Source organism: Geospiza fortis, unplaced genomic scaffold (genome assembly GCF_000277835.1).
Source record: "Geospiza fortis unplaced genomic scaffold, GeoFor_1.0 scaffold491, whole genome shotgun sequence".
NCBI lineage: Eukaryota > Metazoa > Chordata > Aves > Passeriformes > Thraupidae > Geospiza > Geospiza fortis.
This window is the reverse complement of record NW_005054390.1, coordinates 1,220,623-1,242,615: the sequence shown is the minus strand read 5'-3', so window position 1 is coordinate 1,242,615 and position 21,993 is coordinate 1,220,623. Positions and strand designations below refer to the sequence as shown.

The following is a 21,993-nucleotide window of genomic DNA, read 5'->3' as shown; positions in this document are numbered from 1 at the left end:
ACAACAGAATATGATTACCACAAATTAACATACTGCATTGAGTATAAGATCAAGGTTCATTTCATAAAAATTGTTAGCATGTTGAGTGTGACACAGAGCCCACGCTGTACTGGTGCACTTATTTTCTTGAACTGGCAACTTGAGCTGTAATTTCTAGGATTGATTCTCCAGTCCCTAGCATTTCTCAGTGTTCAATCTTTTAAGCATTTATTCCACAAGAAGTCAGACATACATAAGGGGAAAGGCTTCAGCGAGAGTGAAAAAAATAACACCAAGAGACAACAAATAACCAATTAACCTAATTTTTTTTCATAAAAGAATACACAACATATATAAGAGTATATAATGACAAAAAGAAAGCACAAAACTCAAATGTCCAAGTGATCCTGTAAAAAATACTCATTTCTGCCAAAGAACTCAGTATTAAATGTGAATTCACAAAGTTCCTGCTAAGATTTAAGCATGCTGTTCAACACATATTCTACTTGCAAAATTTCAATTCTGAAATGGCTGACAGTGTCAAAGAATGCTGCCTACATGTTAACATCCACTGATCACCTCTATTCACAGAAACTTAATAGAACCCTAGTATCTGAAAGACTTCAAATATATTAATTTGAATATATATTATCTGTACCAGAAATGGCTACAGACCATCAGAACACTTTCCAACTTGTGAAAAGTGATACAAGTTACAGATTACATAAAAAGCCTCAATTTCTTAACTTTTCACAACAACACTAGCCCATATCTTCTTCCTTTATTTTGTTTGCAGTTATTATTTTACTGGACCCAGATAAATTAAAATTCAAACTAATGTACAATACATAAATCCCCCTTGTGACACAATCAGAAATTACTGTATCAAGAGACTACATTATCATAGTCTCAGCCTGCATCATTTTTGCCCAAAACCACAGAGAACAAGAACTAAGTATGAATGCTGAATTACATTTCTACTAACTACTATCCGGAATATGGATGAAGCACCTTCATAAAGACAAATGTAATCATAAGCACATTGATAGCAATTACTTCCCTAGTATCTGACACAATCTTGAAAAAATCAGAAAATCATCTAGCCCTCATGCCATCATGTGTCAGGCAACTTAATGGGGCTACAGTTTGCCAGTCTCCTTCATCAGTTCTTCAATCTCTGCCTTAGATGCAAACATCCTGCTCACACAAATGCTACCACTTCTCTTTTGGTGCTGTTAAAAAAGTCAGCCAATAATTAGATTACAGTGAGAGACAGATGCATGAAAATAATAATAATTCCAGTTCCAGCTAGGAAATACCAAAATTTGCCGTGTCCAATAAAACTCTTAATTACTTCCTTCAATCAGTAAGCCGACATGCTTAACGGCTACTGATTCTAAGACAGCTCTTACTTTCCTAACAAAATACACCCTGATCTATTGAAAGGACAATCATCAAGCAAAGAGGAAAGACTTTAAGGTATATGATTTCTTGTCAGGATGTTGCCACTTTCACAAAACATTAATACATCAGGAAGCTGGCAAACTACTGGATGAGATGGAGAATGTCTTGGTATTAGAAAAATCCTTGATTCAAAACTGTCATCATATTATCATCTAGCAAGATTATATCATACACAGTCTCTGTAAATAGGAAATCTACAGTATGTTTCAACCATAATGTTGAAAAAGCATCAGCAGCCAAAAGGAATTAAATCTCTAATTAAAAAGAGCACTTTTACTGCAACGTACCACATATTAAATCTTTAATTACTTTACTAGATGAAACAATATTAATATAATCCTGTAAATTACCATAACATTTTCTGAAATATGCTCTGTCAAGCCCTCAAGGTATTCAAACATACTCATATATGATACAGATCATGGGTCTAAGCTGTCTCTAATTTTCAGAAAGATGCTTAACAGCTAATTGAAGTATCATGCCTGGCAAAGCTGCAGCTCAGATAAAAAATGAAAGAGAAAGTATAGCTTTCTAAAACTAGTGAGGCAGAAGACACAAATCAATTACTTCAGGGTTGAAACAAGGAGGGAGATGCATTGATGAGAGGTCAATTGAACCTACAGCAGTCAGCTCAACAATGCCTAACTTGCCAACTGAAAGTATAATATTGCTTAGTTACAACAAGAAGAATCAATTAACATGCATGTTGTCTCTCAAGTCAAGAAAATTTATTTGCAGCTGTAAGAAACAGCTACTCTCAATAAAATGCATTTGAGAGGGGAAAAATCAGGTAAAAGTTGCAGATAAACACTGAAGTATGCAGTGATGTTGGAATCAGACCCATAGTCACAGACATGGCATCAGCTCCAGATTATCAAACTATCCAAGGGAGTGTGAGAACTAAACTCCAGTTCTGCTAACTGAGGAGATTCTGGAAAACAGTACCTGAAACTTTTGTGGTTTACAGAACTAAAATGGTACAGTGGTATGAAAAAGGAATGTGTCTGTTTTCCATTTTGATCTATACATTTGATGCACATTTCTAGAACCTCCACCAAGCCACACTTGATAAAATAAAATAGCTTTATTCATCAACTATGGGTGGCCGTATACATGATTGCTAGGTAAAGCAGATTTATTTTTTATATTTACTTCAGAGAAGGAAACCCCTGTGTTGGGAACATTTCTTATATTTTGTAGTCTGTCTGCACACAGCAGTGACTCTCTAAATGCCTATATATATAGTCTCATAAAACCATAAAATTATCATCAGAAAAATGTATTAAATAGTCCACTCACCTTCATCACTAGTTGCCTGCTGTTTAACCAAAGTCATTGGAGATCTAGCTGGGGGTTTATGTAGTGGATGACGCCAACTCTTAGATATTTTCTTTGTTTCAACTTCTTCTGACTGAAAGGAAAAGACACAACTAATTTAGTATGTAATTGTGTATAATTAATTGTGAAAAACATAAACATTCTTCGGTAAACAAGCACAGATATCAAGTCTGTAAATACTACCACAGTATACTTGAAGGACTTTTAGTGCACCAATACAACACTTGCCTCTAATTAAGAATATATATTTTAATTCAAGAAGTGCAATCCTTGTCATACACAATTCATTTCAGGTATAATTTACCACAGCCCTTCCCAAATTAGAAAGCATAAATCCTGTTTTGCTCATGTGATGTTTGACTAGAAGCCCAGCATCCTCCTGATTTTCTGCAAAAAATTCTGCATACCTGTAGTACAATACTAACTGTGCCACTAACTGTGGCTGGAAAAATGACGACGAAACCCACTGACTTAGCTTGTGTAAGATTCCAAAATTCCTCAAGAATAAAAAATTAAAAAAAAAAATCTAGAGTTGAGATAAGAAATCAAGAGTCCTGATAAATTATTAATATGTTTATCTAGTATATGAAGAAATTATTTCCTCCCTCAAACACTCTCATGTACATTAAGTTTAAAGTTATTCAAGCTTCAAGAATTAAGGCCAACACTTCAAAGTCTTGAAGTGCCACTGGAGGAATCCCAAAGAAAATGAGTTCCTAATGGTGTCTGGAGGTTCAGGACCAGAGGAAGGGCAGGGACATTGGCAGACGTGTGGGAAGGACTGAGTTTCACACAATTCTCATGGATCACAGCATTCTGTGCCTCAGGACACTGAATCTAACTTAGCAGGTTATACACATGCCCCTTGAAGTAAATTATAAAACAACATTATATTTACCATGATAAACAAAGGGCAGAAGATGTGGTCAAAGCACAAGACAGATTTACGATCTAGAACAGTTAGTAATTAAGTAGAAAGGGAACTGTCAGGCTTTTTAAATTGCATTTCTACACTTCTTCACTTAAAAGAGAAAGAAAGAACATGCAGTAATACTACAGAAAATATGAAACATAATATATAAATATAATGTGGTTGAAAGGCACAGGAAGAGATACAATCTCTAATACATGCTAATTAAACACTATGATGTTTGTACTGCTCCTTATTACAGTGGAAAGGCTGGATCCAAGAGTATCAAAACTTACAACACTGAAAAAAATGGCTACAGTTCACATATGTGGAACAGTCAGCATGATTTTTAGTTTGGCTTCTAAAACATATTCCCCATGAAGTCTCACGACTTGGCAGTGGATTTCCTGCTTTCTCTCTGCCAATTTGAGATTCAGCTCACCAGTCAGAAAACTACTGACAACCACCACAGCCTAATTTTTCATTTTGCATCCTGAAGTCAAAGATGACCATGCATCATAGCCTAATAGTAAGAGGGAAAAAAAGGTCATATGTTTGTAGGTGACCCAAAGAGAAAATATTATTAAAACCTACTGTTTAAAAATTGAAAATATATTCCTTTTAATAGCGGGATTACTTCCTTCAAGTGTTTCCTTTACATATTTCAGTTCATTTCCAAAATCCAAGAATAGTAAGCAGGTGAAGCTCACAGCCCTGCTCATATTGGCAGGCAGTGAATATGATAATAGCTTTGACAATAGCTGCTGACACTTCAGATTCACAAATATAAAGTTAAATTAATAGACTTCTAAAATAACAGGGAAAAATATGTCAATAAGCAAACTCCAAAAACAGTCTGCTTTTGGATCAGAATTGCTACTCTTGCCTAAACACTCCAAAACACGTTCAAATTATCATCTGATTAAAATCATGCATATTCTTAAATGCTTTAATATGGATATCAGGTCTCATTAGAACAACGCTCATTCATATTTCATTAAATCAAGAATGTATTACTATTATGATGTAATTTGTTTCACATACACAAGATGTTTCCATTCTGTCTTCTTCACCCTTTTTTACAATGGGCACTTCTCCACATTCCAAACTACTTCCAGAACTTTCTACGTTGCTGATACCATCCTCTGTCGAGACACTTTCCTCTCTATCTGGATTTTCTGCTTCAGAAGTTTGTCCCTCTGCTTTATGGTATGGTATGGATGAAGCATATTGATTCTGAGATTTCAAACTGTCTTCTTTTCTACATCTATCAGAAGCAGTCTTGCAAGCCACAGAATCTTCAAGCATAAAGGAAGAATGACTGGAATCTATCCTGTCCTCATCTTCCATTTTTGTTCTCTCTAGTACAGGAACAGGGGTCAAAACTGAGTCAGAAGGGATTCTTCCTATAAATTAAGAATATGATTTGTTAATAAATGCCACTTTACATTACCATATTGAATTTCACAGCAATCTAAATTATTCAAATTCAAAGCATGGTTCCTCATTTAGAAATCATACAGAAAACCATTCAGTGGAAAAGCATACACAAAAGTGAAGCATTGGTTTTATGAAAGAATAAGTTAAATGTAAATGGTTTGAGTTTAGAGTATGAAATATAGTTTTGATCATTTAATCAGTATTTTGCATTTGAATTGTAGCAGGTCTTCATTTAGTCAAAATAATCAACATTCATGTAGCTTCCTTAGTCTTTACTCAGGTTGCCTACATGCACTTTGAGTCAATGAAAAAAATATAAAAGGGTGGTATATTGAACCTTCTACCCTACATTTTATACCTATTATGCCTGTTTAAAAATTAAAATAACCAAAGATTAATAGTATATAATTACAAAGATATAATTCAAATAGATACCAAGAATGGTTTTCAAACAACAGCATCAGTCTAAAAATGAAAAGCAATTAGCATAATTCTATTTTTAAAAAAATTAGCATAACTGTATATTCAAGTAATACTGAAGAGTGAAACTGAGTGGACTTTATAAAAAATTCTTCCTCTGCTGATGCTTGCATTGGAAAGACAGAACAATGAGCTAGAGAGGTCACTCAAAAAACATTCGTGAAGAACTCTGGCATACACTGCCACTGAATTCTGATTCAGTAGCACATCCATGATACTAAAGAAAACGGTTTCTGTCAAATCCCTTGCTATTCTTTCTTCATAAAGGTTATTTGAACTTGTTTTTTCTGAAAAATTTCCTTGTCAAGTCAAATGAATATAAAACTTGGTAACACAAAGACAATAGTACTATGCAATCTCTGGGCACAAACAGTACTGCTTCAACTGAGAACAATGGACATAATAGTTAAGACAATGCAGAGCAAACTACCTTCTGTAACACGAGTACTGCTTCTATCACATCTAAAAACGTCCATTTTCCTACAAAGGTCCGGGCACCACACTTTAAGAGGACAAAGGAGAGAGGGCAGCTCTCCACTCTTCTCTACTTTTCCTTCCCTTGCCCATAAACACAGAATGGGTGCTAACTAAATACTATTTACTCTGTAGTCATGAACATTCAAAACCTGTATTAAAAGTTGTGGGAAGATGTAAAGCAATACCACATTAAAAAAAAAACAACAACCAAACAAAAAAGACAACAACAACTAGAACAGACCTGGAAATGCTTTGACAGAGCACCAGAAAATTTGTGTAGAGGAATTTCTAAATTCCATATTGCAATATCTTGGTATCTTTATGTAAATCAATCATGGTGATTATCACCTCCAAGGAAGCACTAACATAACTATTAATATTCTTAATAACAATAATTAAAACAGTGTCTATGTGCAATTTGAAAGTGAATTTTCAGTAGCAATATGAAACAAAATAGGAACTTCTAAAACTGAAATGAAAAGTCCAGTTTGCTTCATGAACAGGAATGAGGAACTATGAGGAACTAGAATTACAATAGAATGTGAAATAGAATAAATTAGGTTCAGAATAAACCTAATTTATAGGTTTAAATATTAGAATATTAGTATATTAGAATAAAAATGGTTGTGGAGGGAAAAAAAAATCTTTGCCTTGACAAGACCTTTATAGCTGTCAGACAGCTCCAGAGGAAATTAAAAGGAATCTGGAAGCTCAAAATACAACCTTTTTGTGCACAGGTATGGAACACTTCTAATTTGTAGGTTCATCATGTAAATACATGTAGCATATTCACAAGGATATATATTCCATCCTGTTTGAACAGTGTTAAGACATTCTGTATAACTTCCCTATCAAAAACATTTTGCTGTAACATATGTGAGCCCACTGAAGAAATATAATTTACAAAACTTCATTCTTTTTGCTCCTTTAAAAAAAAATTAAAAGAGTTCTGGTGGTACACTCTCAATTAAGAATATTAAGTTTGGCATTTTCTCTTTCTTACCAAATATCAATCTGCTTTGCACAAATAACAATCTGTGTAAACATTTTAGTATGCTATTCTAGGACAACACTTTAGCTTAACATCCACTGATTTGTCACATTAGAGTATAAACAGCCTACAACTTACATGTGAAATATAAACAGTGCTTATCTCACCTGAAACCTCGACATGATCCAATAAATGCTGATCCAGATGCTTTCTACTACTGTTTTCTTCTTCCCCAGAAGGCAATCTTGTGTTTACCGCTCTCATTTTTTTTTCTGGTTCTTCATTGACCTTGAAGCCATTAGTAGCTGCTTCAGTCACTATGATTTTTTCATCAGCTACCATAGCAGATACTCTCTTGTCCTCTGGAGTTTTAAGCTTTTTAGATCGAGATCTGGTGTGCTGGAAGCTGCTATAGGAGATATTGCTGTCAGAGTAGAAAGTCTGTCTTGGATAAGATAAAACATCTACCAATATATGTCCCTTTCACCTGCTTAAAGTGGTAAAAAACTGACAATTTTTCACCTTTTTGTGTTGAGATAGTGCTACAATTTATTAAGTGACAGATTAACAATTGATTTGAATTAACCTTCTGATCTTTTATCACCATTCCATGGCAAAGTTGTTAAAATCTAAAAGTAAAACCGTCTTTAAGTAACTATTACTTAACAAGCACACAAACTAGCTTTTTAATAAATCATTTTTTTGAGACCAAAAAAGAACTATCCTTACAAGAATAATAAAGACAAAACTCTTTCAGTAGCAGTAAAATCAGGCGATATTTCGAAACCCTAGTGCTAATAAAAGACTAGTCTGAATATCCTCATAAAAGCTTATCTGTTTGGAAGTTTTAAATGAGTTTTAACAGAACCAACAAGCATCTGAAAAAGGTAAAAAATTATGATCACCGAATATTCCAAAAGGCTACAATATCAAGCAATACATATAATTATTCTGTGTTAAAAAAAAAAAAGTTGAAATTAAAGATTGAGTAAGTTTTTGTACCCTCAGATGTATAAGGGAAAGCTTAAGGCAGGAGAAATGGCAAACCAATTAGAAATAGGCTCATAATCTATATCAGAATAAATGTAACAGGAAATAGTCCAGTTTCAAATTCAACTATGTGACACAAAAGTGTGGAGAGATAGAATGTAAGAAAATAAAGATAGTGCAGAAGGTAGTCTCACATCTGAGGAGTTGCAGCTGTACTAATCACCAAAGATTAGGAACAGCCCTGTCCTTAATAGGCCACAGTTGTATCCAATAAGAAGACGAGTGCTGGAAAAGAGCGGGTTAGCTGCTGGAGGAGAGAGGTGGAGTCTGTTGGTTGTGCTGTAAAGAGCTGCCCATGAGAAATCACTGAGAAGATATGGAACTTTTGCAATAAGATGGCAACACAAGAGGAGTATTAATGTCATCATACAGCAGGTTTCAAAGCTCATAACACATTAGAGGTAAAAGCACTACTATTGCAGGTGAATTTTACAAAGTTTTAAGTGAGTTTTACAAAGGTCTTGCATCTTAGATTCTACACATCTCCAGAAAAACATTTTCCTGCCCCTTACATTTTGTTCTGTGTCTACAAATGTGTCTCTTTCAACACATTCTCTATAAAATAGAAATTTCCAGAAAATTTGCTGAAGTATGACAGAACCATCAGTCCACACTGTAAATAACTGAAAGTATTATTACTACTTGCATGCAGTCATTAAATGTTATATAGCAGCAATGGATTTCAGCTGTAAATGTCAGAGATAAGCTCTTCCTGTCACTATATTCAAGAAGATTTTTATTCTCACTTTGCTGGAACTTATATTATTCCCATAATCAAAATTAAAATTTTAACTGACACATTACACGAGAAACAAAGCTAAATAAACATTTTATCTTCCTCTGCAATGCATGCCTGAAAAAAAGCTGACTCAAGAGTTAAACAGCACTGGAATTGTGTTTATTAGCTTAGCAAGGTGCATAAATCAGCCCATGTGTTCTGTGATAAAACTTTCAATAAAATTACCAGAAAGTCTTTGTTTTTACTCAGAACCACCTATCCATAAGGGTACTACCAAATTAATCACTGCTAGTCCAAGTGGGAATTTGCACTTATGCTGTACAATACATGCAGGGAAACCTACTACAGGGAAAAATGCCATTCACCTTGTTAAACAACAGACTTACTCTCTCTGCGAGTCCAGGTCAGTATTATACACATACTAACAAACTGGCTGTTCAGCTGCTTCACTAGCTGTCTTCAGGAAGTGATCTTCACCTCACAAACTACCCTTACCCATAACAAATGTGGTATTATATTTTCAGTAACAATGTTCCACTACAGTGCCAGTTGGTCCTTTACTTTACAGATTGAGTTTCATATCTTTTCCTCAAGACATACATTAACTTACAAAGAAAATGAGGAAGTTTTGTTTAAGACCAAGCTTAAAAATACACTAACTACACTGTAAAATTCTTTGGAGAAGGAAGATCTTTAAAAAATCAGTATTATCTCCAACTCAAGAAGCTGCACTAAAATACCAAAATACCAATAAAACTGCCCACCTTTGGCTAGAAATTAAGCAGATCTTTAGATATCTTTAGATAATGAAGAAGAAAATCCATAAAGATCCTGTTAAGTAAGACAGGAAAGCACAATAGTACAAAAAATGTGCAATGCAAACAAAAAACATAATGCATCTCAATAAAATTGATATAAAACTGCTTTAAAAGGTCAAAGGTTTTATAGCTTCAGTGACAAGCTGAGAGACTTTATTCTACTAAATTTCCTTATTCTTCTGAATTTCTTTTATTCTCCTAAATTTCTGGTGATGTTGGCACGTCACCAGACTGAGATTTAGCCCTTATTATGATCTGCCACTGACCTGTAGTAGACAGATTTTGGCTGCAGCACAGCAAGAGTGTGACAAATAGGCAGTGGTACCTCCTTAGGGTAAAATGGCATTGAGGGCTTTTACTCAGGGACTTGAAACAGCTGGTGGGATTCTATCACAGCTTTATGATAAGTTTTTCCTGTTTAATCTCCTTTTCAACTCTTAGGAGAGTCTTCTCCCTTGTTCTTTGGCGGCTGTGATCTCTAGAAACAATAGTAACCATCCATTCCTTGAGAATTACACTGGAATAACCCCTACTAGAGAGAGATTTTAAGTGACACACTTCAATGCATTTTGATGTTCTCCTTAATCACTAACTTTTTTAGGTACATAATTATAAAGTGTAACTTATAAGTTAAATTTTCACAGTCACTCTGAAAGAATATTGGTCTGTCCCCAGGATCATCTTCATGCAGAAAGCAGAAAAACCATTTTTGTCTGAAGGAAATGAATTAAAAGAAAACATGCGAGGGAGGGGGGATGGGAGAGAGAGAGGGAGAGAGAAAGAAATTAACAGTAACAGCAACAATACCAATAACAACAGTTTATATAAGCGGGTGACTACACACAAAATGCTCGTTTGAATGCAATCAATCCAGAGCCATAAGGCTTTCCAAGACAAAAGGACATTATAGCCCCCAGGCCCTGGGTATACACCACACCCCCTTCCTTCTCAGACGTGAGAATCCCTTCTGTTCCCCAGCAGTGATGGGTATGGTTGAAAACAATGTAGGCACAACCACGCAGCTCCAAGCCCCACGCCCTCATGGCTACTATGAGAAAATAAAATCTCTTGCGGCCAAAACTACAACAACATCAGAGGAAGCGGCCAAAATGAAACAGAAAGGACACCGGCATCATAAAAAGACAATTAAATAGGTAGCAAAGAAGCGTAAATACCTCTTGGGAAAGGTCTGTATTTTCCTTCTTCTCTGTAGCCAGATCTTCACTTCAGGTGTTGATTCAGGCGTTGGTTTTGTATGATCAATGGTATATAAATCTTTGCCCTGTTTCCACAGCTGGTATCTCTCTGGTTGAAACTTCCTCACAAAGACATCCATGGATATTGACACCATGTCTCTCCTACAAGTGCACTGCAAGACAAGAGAGGTATTTGGAAGTGACAAGTACTGGAATATGCCACAGTTTGCAGTTAAAAAGCCCAAAACAAAAATTCCACGTGTACAAACCAATTCTACTTTAATCTGTATTTTCCTTTTTCACTTTTTCTCAATCTTCAAGAGGAGAGGATTATTCAAAAGAAAACACTATCTGATCAAATGTATCACACTAGGATTCCCTAGTGCTTAAGGACACTTGTTTCATTAACTCCCATGGGTTAAGAACAAAAAGAAACTATAGCGTTCTTTCTGCTCTATTAGCCGGTTTTGATAATTTTAAGCAAACCTTGCTACCTTCAATCCAGAGACTGCACATATCTTGAGTGACATCAGAATTTAACTTTTAAAAATACCTCATGTAGTATCCTGTTGACCCAAAGGTCTTTACAGGCATTTACAGTCCCAGCACTTAACTCTTCAAAACATAAACACAAGTACCACATCAAGTTACAGTTTTGTCCATTTTTTTCCTACAAAGAGTAGAAAGGAAGCAAGAGAGAGGAGTATTATGTCTGAGGTCTGGAAGGGTGTGCTATATCCATGTAATCCAATCCACTGCACAGTGCAGACTCTAGAATCACCTGTAATACCTTCCTCATAAACTTTAATCTAATCCCTGACTTTAGTCCCCCAAAGAATTTTTGCATTGTTTTTCTTATGCATCTGTGTATTTTTGTCCTATTTGAACAGAATCTTAATGGTCGTGAAAATGCAAAGGAGCCTCCACTTTAAATACTGTAGATGCTGAGTCAATTTTCAGATTAAAGTCATTGTACCCAGTACCCAAAAATACTTGACAGGAGGCAACTATATTAAGAAAATCAATACATCTACAGTACCTAAACTACTATAGTGGGTTAATCCTGGCTGACTGTCACCAACTTGCTCTTCTATCTCCCCTCCTCAGCAGGACAGGGGGAGAAAAGAAGATGGAAAATGTCACGGGTCTAGGTAAGAACAGGCAGATCACTGGCCAGCTACCATCTTTGACTTCTCTTGAGGAAAATACATCAATGTCAATTAATAACAGGTTATGGCAGTAAGAAACAAGAACAAAACTAAAACCAACTTCCTCCACGCCCATTTTTCAGGCTTTACTTCACTCCTGACTGGTATCCTGTGGGGATGTTTCTTTCACATTTTTCTCCCTTTTTTCTCTCACAGCTGCTGCAGAGTGATTTTTATTCTTTCTAAATTTGCTATCACATGAATGCCACCAAAGTAGCTGACATGCTCAGCTTTGGGCAGCAGTAAGCTCATTTTGGAGTCAGTTGGATTTGGCTCGGTCCAGTGTGTGTGGACTGCTCCTGATCAACAGATGGTAGTAATTAGCCACTGCTAAAGCAACTCTACACTACCAAAAACTTGCCACAAAAACCTTAGCAAATTTTTCTAAACTGAAAGCAAATTGATTGTCTAAAACATAGTCTTACATGAAAAAACTTTGAAAGAACTTTGCTATAGCTAAATAACTCTATTTTTTTCAGATAAGAAGAGGTGTATAGAAAAAATTTAATGAAAAATAAATGGCCTGCCATTATGGTTTACTACAGCTAGTTTTATTACATTTTTTTAAACAAGAAGAAACAGACAAAGGACTGAATGCTACTTTCCTACCAGCTAGGTTTCTGCACACTAAATGCAGATTTCTTTATCTACTATTTCCAACTATCATTTCTAGTTCACTCTTCTTCCTGAAAATCGCAAGATATATAATGAAAAAGCATCTGAGATGTCTTAAAAATGCTTGCTTTCCTTTCAATGTCAGTATTGCTATGCTGCATATTCACAACACTGCCATCTAATGGAGGATGAAATTGAAAGAAGGGAAAAAAAATTCAAGACAGAAATTGCAATTTTATGCAGCTGCCTTTAATTATAGTTTTTATCCAAAATACCATCTGAATGCTCCCTTTTCAAAAAACATGCATATACACACTTATACATGCACTCCGTAAAAAACTCAAACATATTTGAAATAGTATGTTCCATTCAGAGAGTCCTTGACTGGACACAATGAGCAGTAAAAAAAAGCAATGAAGACACTTCTATATACTGGAAAAGTGCATAGAAATCCACAGTAATATTTTTAACTTTTAAAATGGAAATTTGTAAAATAAAGACAAGTAATAGTGGATTTTCTCTCCCTTTAATGGACAAACACTTTTCACATTTGAGCCCTGTTGTGACAAACCAATAAGAAATTACAGTTAAAGCCAAACTTTTGTTGTTAAACACCAAGACTTCCAGTGCCTTGACAGAAAATAATTATTTTAGTAAGCATTGAAGCATTAAGAAAGAAAATACATCTAGAAATAAAATGTATTCTATGCTGGAATGATAATAAGGTATTAAAAGACTCAAATCACACCTAAATGGGACACAATTTCCGTTTTTCAGTAATCTTTGATCAGTTTCCATTTCATTTAATACAACTACTACAGAAGAATTAACAAAACCAGGCAGGTATTAGAAATACAGATTTTTTTCTTAAGTTTTAAAATTTTAAAAGTATACTTTTGAGTAAAAAGTAACAGAGTAACATCACGCTCAACAGTGTCACTGCCCCAAAAAACAGAAGACAAGCTTCCAGGTACTGAAGGGTGGCAGCACTTGGAATAATCATATCAGATGACATCAGCAGATGCATTCTTGAAATTATTTCTAGCCATATTTCCTCAAATGATTCAAGAAAAAAAAAACAAAACAAAACAAAACACCACAAACACAAAAACTGTTGCTTTGATAAATTATCTGGAGGATCTTCCATTCTTCTTGGTGGTGGTGGTAGTTTTTACTGGTTTTAATTAATTTCTCATTTGACTGGCTTGTAGCCGGCAGTTATGTCACTTTTTGCGCCTAACTTGAAAAAGTGAGTAAAAGATTCTCTCTGAAAGAAAACTAAACGCGATTCTGTTGAAGAAGGCCCCTGGGAAAAACACAAAACTGACATCTCCCTGTCTACTAAAGTATTCAGCAGTGGTTTTTTGGGTTTTCGGTTTTTTAAACTTGTAATATTTTTTAAAGTAAATGCAAAATCTAAGTAATTGGACTACCATGTAAAAGGCAGCTGATGTTGCCATAGATAAATGTCACAACCTTTGTACTGGAAACAATTATTTTCTATATACAATAGAATTAGTTTAATACTTATTCTTCAAACAAAGACTAGTAAGACAATCAGCATACTTAAGAGAATGAAACTCCTTCACAATTCTTACTCTTAAATTCTTACTATCAACGTCATCAATGATACCACTACTATGCTTATTATTCATCCTGCCATATATATATACTTGAAAGCAAGCAATTCAACTAAAATTTATTAGTAAGGGCAAACCTTTACAGAACAAATTGTAAGAAAAAAGTTTAAGCAACTTTAACTAATTGGCAGAAATATATGTGAGATATATTTGTGATATGAAAAAATCACCTACGAGAGACAAACACAGCCAAAAGAATATTTTCAAACACATCCTATTTGTGAATGGAAAAGAGAATAATTATCTTTTAGTTTAAATAAATAAATAAATAATTTCCCCCCCCATTTTGTACTCTGATTCAGGAAAATATAAAAGAATATAAAACAAGCTTCTAGACTTATACATATTAAGTTAAACACACACATAAGCACATTCTAAAATACATGACGTACCAAGAAGAGTTTTTATAAAACATTTTTTGTATCAAAAGAAGTGTATGATTTACAGGTCTTTCCAGCTTTTCATTATTTAATATTAATATTTAACGATGAAAAGCTCTTTCATCAAATGAATTACAGGACTATGAGCAAAAAAAAATCTGTAGAGAATATCATATTTTGCTACAACAGAAAGTTAATAGATGGTTTATTATTTCACTAGTAGTAGAGGAGTACTATTTCTTAGAAGCATAGTTTTAAGCACAGAAATCTGCATCGAGTCAAGTCTTCATGATTTGTGTTTTTATTTTTTAGTTCAATGAAGTATACTTCAGATGCAACTTGTAAGACATGAACTGATGTCTTCGTTCACAAAAGTGTCTTCTCCACCAAAACATTAGTTGTTACACTAGTTAGTGTGTTAAAATTTAACACACTAAGCTTGAAATATCTGAAGGATTTTGAACATTTTGCACTAAGTATTGGATTTCGTTAATTAAAATGTGATTTTCTCTATATTTGAAATCTATTTTAGTTATAAGTCTTCTGAAGTTTTAATTTGAAGAACAGTAGTACTTCATTAGACTATTCTTTTCCCTTCACTTACATAATAATTTCAGAGAGAAAGCATTATCTAATTCACATTGCAACTACACAATGTAGGTAAACTACACACTTATGGGACATCATATGGAGGCTAACAATCACTGGAAAACATGGAAAATTCTCTTCTTTAAAAAGAGAGAATTGATTTTTTACAAAACAGTTACAAAAGCAACAAATTAGCAGGATGAGGCACGCATTAGGCTGGTAACCTTCTTTACATTATGCAAGTATGCCCTAAAATAATTAAATCAAGGTTTTTTTCAGTGATACTCCTTCCTCTCTGCTTATAATGACTAAAGCTTCCTTCAGAGAACAGCACCAATGATGTATTTATTGGAGACAAACACTTCAAGTAATTTAGATTCCTCTTACCAGCTTCAACTATACTCAATCAATTATTTCATGCACTATATCCCACTCTTGCAATACTTTCAATGAAACACGTCCAAACAGGGACACCATTTGCTGGGATTCAAGAGGCAGGGACGACTGATTGATGATCAGAAGCCAATTTACTGGGCCGAACATGGCGTTTATATAGGACCTCTTAACAGTACAACCATCCAATGACCTTAAACATTGCCTTGTATGGCAACATCCTATTCTTCTTGCTTAACCAGTAACACCACAGTTCACTATATATGGATATCCCTGGTTTTCCTTCACCTGAGTTACTGTTTGCTTAATTCTGTACTGGTCATCTGCTAACACGTCCTGCTCCTTTTGTCCTGTGTGTTTCATCTTATATCCTGTTTTCACAACCCGCATCCACAATGCACTATATCCCACTCTCGCAATACTTTCAATGAATTTACAAACAATGTAAAAAATACATTTTGATAAAAAACATTTTATAGGTGCTGTGACTGGAAGTGCTTCCTGTGGACTGCCTGTAGAAGTACTTCACAGGCACTGTTTGCTAATAGGACAGGATTAAATAAATCCTGGTATCAGTAACTGTCCTTTGCTATGGAATCAGGCTGTGATGTATTTTCACATGAACCTTCTGGCAACTTGTAAGCAGTGTTGGAGAAACCTTTGGTAGCAGTTAGCCATCTGTACAAGCATTGAGAAAGCAAGCTTTCCTTTTTTGGTAAATCATAGACAGTACACTCTTTTCTCTGACACATCACGTCACACACAACAAAAATACAAACGCAAAACAGCATTCTTTAAGGTCCTTTTTATAGAATAGAAAAAATATACTCTTAAATTCATTATTTGTATTCATATATGCATACGCAAACAGTCTGCAATATCTTTCAAAGAGTTCAATATTAAATAGTGCCTTACAAAATATCTGGCTTTTTTTCTTAATTCCTATTTCTAATTTATTTTATGTTTACATATAATGCCACTTACACATTCTTACAAAAAAAATCAGTTTGCATTATGCAGAATTGATTACATCAGCATCAGTTAACATTACAAATATGTGGTCATCTTTCTCCCATTCCTTTGAAAGCTGGACAACAGAAACAGTGTGACAAGACACAACTAAAAGAACCCATATTTTCTTAAATATTCCACTTCACAGCCCTTCTTCCTCTTTATCCTTCAGTGGTATCTTTAATGGCATCACACTTACCCCTTGAAAGATTGAGTCACTATTAAAGTCACTATTAACCTCTTTTTCTTTATTCTGATTTCAATCTGTATTTCTACCTTGAATCTTTCTCCTGTTTCACTCACATTTACTTCTCCGTCCATCTCTGATGTCTATATAACAGAAATTCCCTCCCTGGAGCCTTTATCTCTCTGCTGTGTGCCAACTGCTCTTGCTCCATCCTTCTCTTAGCTCTCTGTTCTTTCCTTAATACCTTTGGACTTCACTTTCTCAGATCCTTAAAGTAACCACTTCTACCCCATATCTTTATCTGCCTACCAATTCCTGCATTTTAAAATGGAAGTATTCTGCACATGCAAAATTAGAATTTATTTTAATGAAATTAACCTCCATCTGCAACAGACCAAAATTAACCAATTCTCTAACAGCTCCTAAAGTAAGAAAACAGTCTATGCAATAACATGTGTGTGCATATATATTTAAACGTATATATATAATTATAAAAAATAACTTCTTGTTGTGCAGTACCTAATACATACACTAGGTCATACATACTATGTCAGTTATCTTTTGCATACAAACATTACAGTCATTATCATGGATTTACTAACAGAAAGTTTACTATTATCAATCATAAAAAAGGAATTCACAAATGACCCAAGTACAGCAATTCTGATGAACTGCATTATTCTTAGCCCACTAATTATACCAAAGGGAGGCCTGTAATAGTACAGTAAGAAGATAATGTAACAGGATACCTAGTAAGGAAACATTCCTTCTCTATTTTCAAGAATCAAAAGAAAATCAATAGGATATCAATTTTAAAATTCCATTCTAAACATGCCACCTGGGGAAAACCTCAAACTAGAACTTGACATATTGCAGATTAAAGAGGAAGATACAGACCTGGTATGAGTAAATGAGCTGAGCAATAGGAAATTTTCTTTTATTTTGGATAGCAATTTATCAGTTAAAATAAACTGTTACTCCACTGGATTACTTAAGGCCATTTTCCAGCACAATTAGTATGTGCCAGTTAACATCACCAGTTAGTGTGATACAGCAAGTCAAATTACTGTCAGGACTTTCAGAAGTCTTTTTAAATTTAGGTTTGGGTTTAACAGTAATTGACGATTCATGGCAATATAACCTGATGAGTATATTGAATCTTTTTTCTACACAACTCAAATTTTTAGAGAACTCCAAGTCTAGTTGTCATGATTAAAAACTATGGTTCCATTTACAGATGGTAAAGTTGAGGGACTGATCATGTTGAAAATTAAATACTATTATTGTATAAACCTCAGAACTGTTGGACATTCCTCACTGCTGTGTCCTAAACACAGCACAGAAAATGGAGTAGTGACTTGTCCCTATATTTATAAAGTTATAAATTACTTTTTGAAGTTCAGAAAATATTTTTTTAAGTATTTTTCTATTTTTTAGTAAGTATTTTGAGATATTCTAAAATTTCGTTTTGCATTTTTTTTCAGGTTTCACCGATTAGCATCTAGTTCATTATATTAATGAATGCTATGGCCAGCAAATTAATATTATCAATGGTAGATCACAATACCTAATTGACTTTCGTCTGGGGGAAGGAGAAGAATGCAATGCAATTCCAATCAGAAGGAAAAGTTCTGGTCATGTCTCATGCGAAGCATGTAAAACTCTGTCATATCCATTAAGTTTCTCTAAAGCATATGATGAATCCTTGCAAAACCGTGGCTAATTTTTTTCAAGACTGAGATGCTCAAAATTCATCACTCATGTATATTTTGTAGCTTCTTTAAATTCTGAATGACACAGCAGGATGAATTAACCAGTGGTCTTAATACATCAATAATCTCATTGCTTCACCTGGTAAGCATTACTTATAACTGAAATTCATAGATGATAAGGCTAAAAAATTAAGACCAAACAGATTTATTTTAGATTCTCAATGTACTGAATTTGGGGTTTTTTTTCCAAAATGACTCTTCCACCAAGTTCCATCAAGGCACCTCATTTGTACTTTTGCTCAGCAAAATAGAACAATATTTAGAAAACCTATATACATTCAAATAAATAATGAAAAAATGTGTAGTTTTATGCAACTTCCTTCCAGGAATTTCAGAATGCTTTGCAAATACTTGTGTTTCTTCCTCATAACACAGAAGAAGAAACTAGACCAAAGAAAGGCTTATTTATAATGGTCACAAGCCAAGCCATAGTCAGAACCGACACTGGAATATATTCAATTTTCAACTTCCTGCTTCAGATGTAAGTCTGAAAAGAGGACAATATAGTCATTTTTTTCTATTCTTAAAATTTTTTTTTTCAAGACTCTCCTACTATTCAAATTCTATTTAAAAGCAAGAAAAGAACAGCAGAAAAATATTACTGAATAAGAAATTATGGGGTCCTACCATGTATTTTAAAATGTAATAAAACAACACACATGTTAAATAATTTGCAGCTATTTATGTAGCTTACACCTTAACAAAAGATAGAAAGGAATTAGCTATGCAATGTTCTAACAAACATTATGTCCTATTTAAATCTGAACTAAGTAAGCAAAGAAGCATCATGATATTAAAAAAACGCCAAACAACAAAATTTAAATAAAACAAAAACAACAAAAAACAAAACAAACAAAAAATCAACAACAAAAAAAGCACATGCAAAAGAAAATCACACAAAGGACAGCATAAAACCAAAAACCACAAGAAACAAAACACAAACCAAGGGAAGAAAACAAACAAACAAATCAAAAGAAAAAACAAAACCAAAACAACAACAACAACAATCCCATATCTCCAACCCTCAAAAAAAGCGAAAAAGAGGCAAACCTTCCCAGAACAATGCAAAGAAAAAACATCCATTTTGGAGGAACTTCAAAAGCAAGAGTTTCTGTCAGTGTTAAGTGACAGAAACCATGCAGCTGTGAACAGTGCTGTGTTGAAGTTCTTTTGAGACACTGGGAAGAGAGGCTTTGTAACAAAGATTGTTGAGGTTTGAGGTGATAGGAGAGGAAGAGAAGGTAGCACAAAATGTCAGTAACACAGAAACTGCAGAATTCTCTACAGTTTTCTCCTCTAATAAATAAAACCTGTTTGTAAGCCCCATATTTCCAGTGAAGACACTGACACATTCTTGCTGTAAGGCATCTTGCAGTCCTATGAACTAAACTCCTCAAATATTCCTATCAGGGTAGTAAAGTGGCCAGTTGAGCACAAAAACAGCAACAACATTCAGGAATGAAATCTACTTACAACAAAACTATAATGGCTACTATCTTGGAACACCAGGTTCAACTATTAAAGCCACTCAAATATATAACTCGCAAAAAGAGGAATCAAAGAAGTGAAACCAGAGCATTATGTATTTCACCTACCACAAAAAGAGAAGAGTAACTGAACCAAACAAAAATTCACTGACTTAAGTGTGCATTCAAAATAAGTGAAACTACTCTTAGACATTTTTGGAAGAAATGGAGTATGTTTCTGTTGACTAAAGCTCTCGAACAAAAAACCAGACTCACTGATGGGAAACAAAGCCTTTTTTAGCAAGCCCTGGGTTATCAACAAATACATCATTGTCACTGAAGATCCTAGAGAAACATCTGCCAATAGTCATGGAAAACTGAACTCATTCCTAGAAAATATGAGTTTCCAACCAACAAATATGATAGGCAAAGAGAAAAGCTCAATGTAAACAGAAATTGCATTCAATTTAAACTCTAATGAAAAAAAATGACAGACCATTCACAGCAACAGAATTTCGTTTCACTCAAGCAAAGAAGAAACAAAGGAAAAATTATATTGACAATGCAGGCTTTTCCCTTCCCTCCTTTTTGGTTTTTTTTGGTCAATTTTTTTTTTAAATCACTCACCCTGACTTCCTATCATAAAGCTTTCATTAAAATGTTTTTAAATCATCCTGACTATTATTAACTGTCTACACTACCACTGTGTTGCATGCTACCTGGAGTCAATAATCTTCAACATTAAATCTTTATTGCAAAAGACATGCTTTAATTTTAAACAACCTAAGGGTAAATTTGCTGCTTTAATGTAAATTTCTGTATGACACAAGACACAACCTTTATAAACAGTTAGTAGGTTAAAAATTCCTTGTCTCAAATAGGATTTACATTTAGATGGGCATATTGTGGTACTTCTCAACACAAAACACACAACTTTCTCAGTGAAGAGAGTTTCACCCATCAGAAGATGGCATTTTCAATACATATATATTCCTATAGCTATACTTATCTATATAAAATACACTTGAGAGCAATGACATACTAGTGCAACAGCTTTGTTTCACCCTGCAGAGAATGCGACTGAACACCAACTCCTTCAACGTTTTGCCTTTGAGAATAATGAAAATTAGGTTCTACATTCTTGTTCTTCTCTCCTCTGGTCTCCCTTGAAGGAAAAGATCGTTCATCCGCCTTTATTGCACCTTTTAAACTAGACATTTTTATGATTGCCCTTTCAGCTGTGTTTTTCAAAACAACTGTTTTCATTTAACAATTCTATTTAAGTGGCTGGAGAAAGGAGCCAACAGGAACCTCATGCAGTTTAACAAACGGAGATTCCAAACACTGCACCTGGGGAGGAATAACCCCATGAACCAACAGCAGCTCACCCAGGAAGGCCCGGGAGGAACATGGGCCGGTGGTGAGCGCCCCAGTTCCCTGCCAGGCTTACTGGGAGTGCTGCCAGCAGGACACGGAGGGATCCTGCCCTCTCCTCTGCCCCGTGAGGCCACATCTGGAGTGCTGTGCGCGCTCTAGGCTCTCCAGGCCACGAGAGATGAGAAGCTACTGGGGAGAGCCCAGGGAAGAGCCACAAACTCGGTGAAGGAACAGGGGTTTCCCACTCCCACGAGGGAAAGCTGAGGGAGCTGGGTCAGTTCACCCTGGAGAAGATAGAGCAGCATCAGACTCACCACAGGACCTGACAAACTGAGGGGTTTAAGGCCACCAAAAGACGTCTGACACGTCTGAGTGGGATCTTTTCCCTCTGGGCTGTTTGTTGTGCTCGCCAGGCAACAGCCGGGTGCCAGAGGCTCCTGTATTCGCACACTCGGCCCAGCGTGCGGCCTTCAG

At 34.9% G+C, this 21,993-nt stretch overlaps 1 protein-coding gene across 2 annotated transcripts in view; it reads right to left on the bottom strand.

Moving 5' to 3' along the window:
• The window catches only part of KDM4C (lysine demethylase 4C), a 237,097-nt gene that overhangs the window by 112,510 nt on the left and 102,594 nt on the right, over window positions 1-21,993 (bottom strand). The window contains exons 8-11 of one of the 2 annotated variants that reach the window (XM_005425583.1): window positions 10,862-11,055; window positions 7,247-7,485; window positions 4,736-5,097; window positions 2,743-2,854 (exon numbers count right to left, since the gene is read on the bottom strand). In XM_005425583.1, coding sequence (XP_005425640.1) covers window positions 2,743-2,854; window positions 4,736-5,097; window positions 7,247-7,485; window positions 10,862-11,055 — 907 coding nt within the window. Of the gene's footprint in view, window positions 1-2,742; window positions 2,855-4,735; window positions 5,098-7,246; window positions 7,489-10,861; window positions 11,056-21,993 lie in introns of both variants that reach the window. The other variant, XM_031060774.1, reaches the window with a different exon arrangement.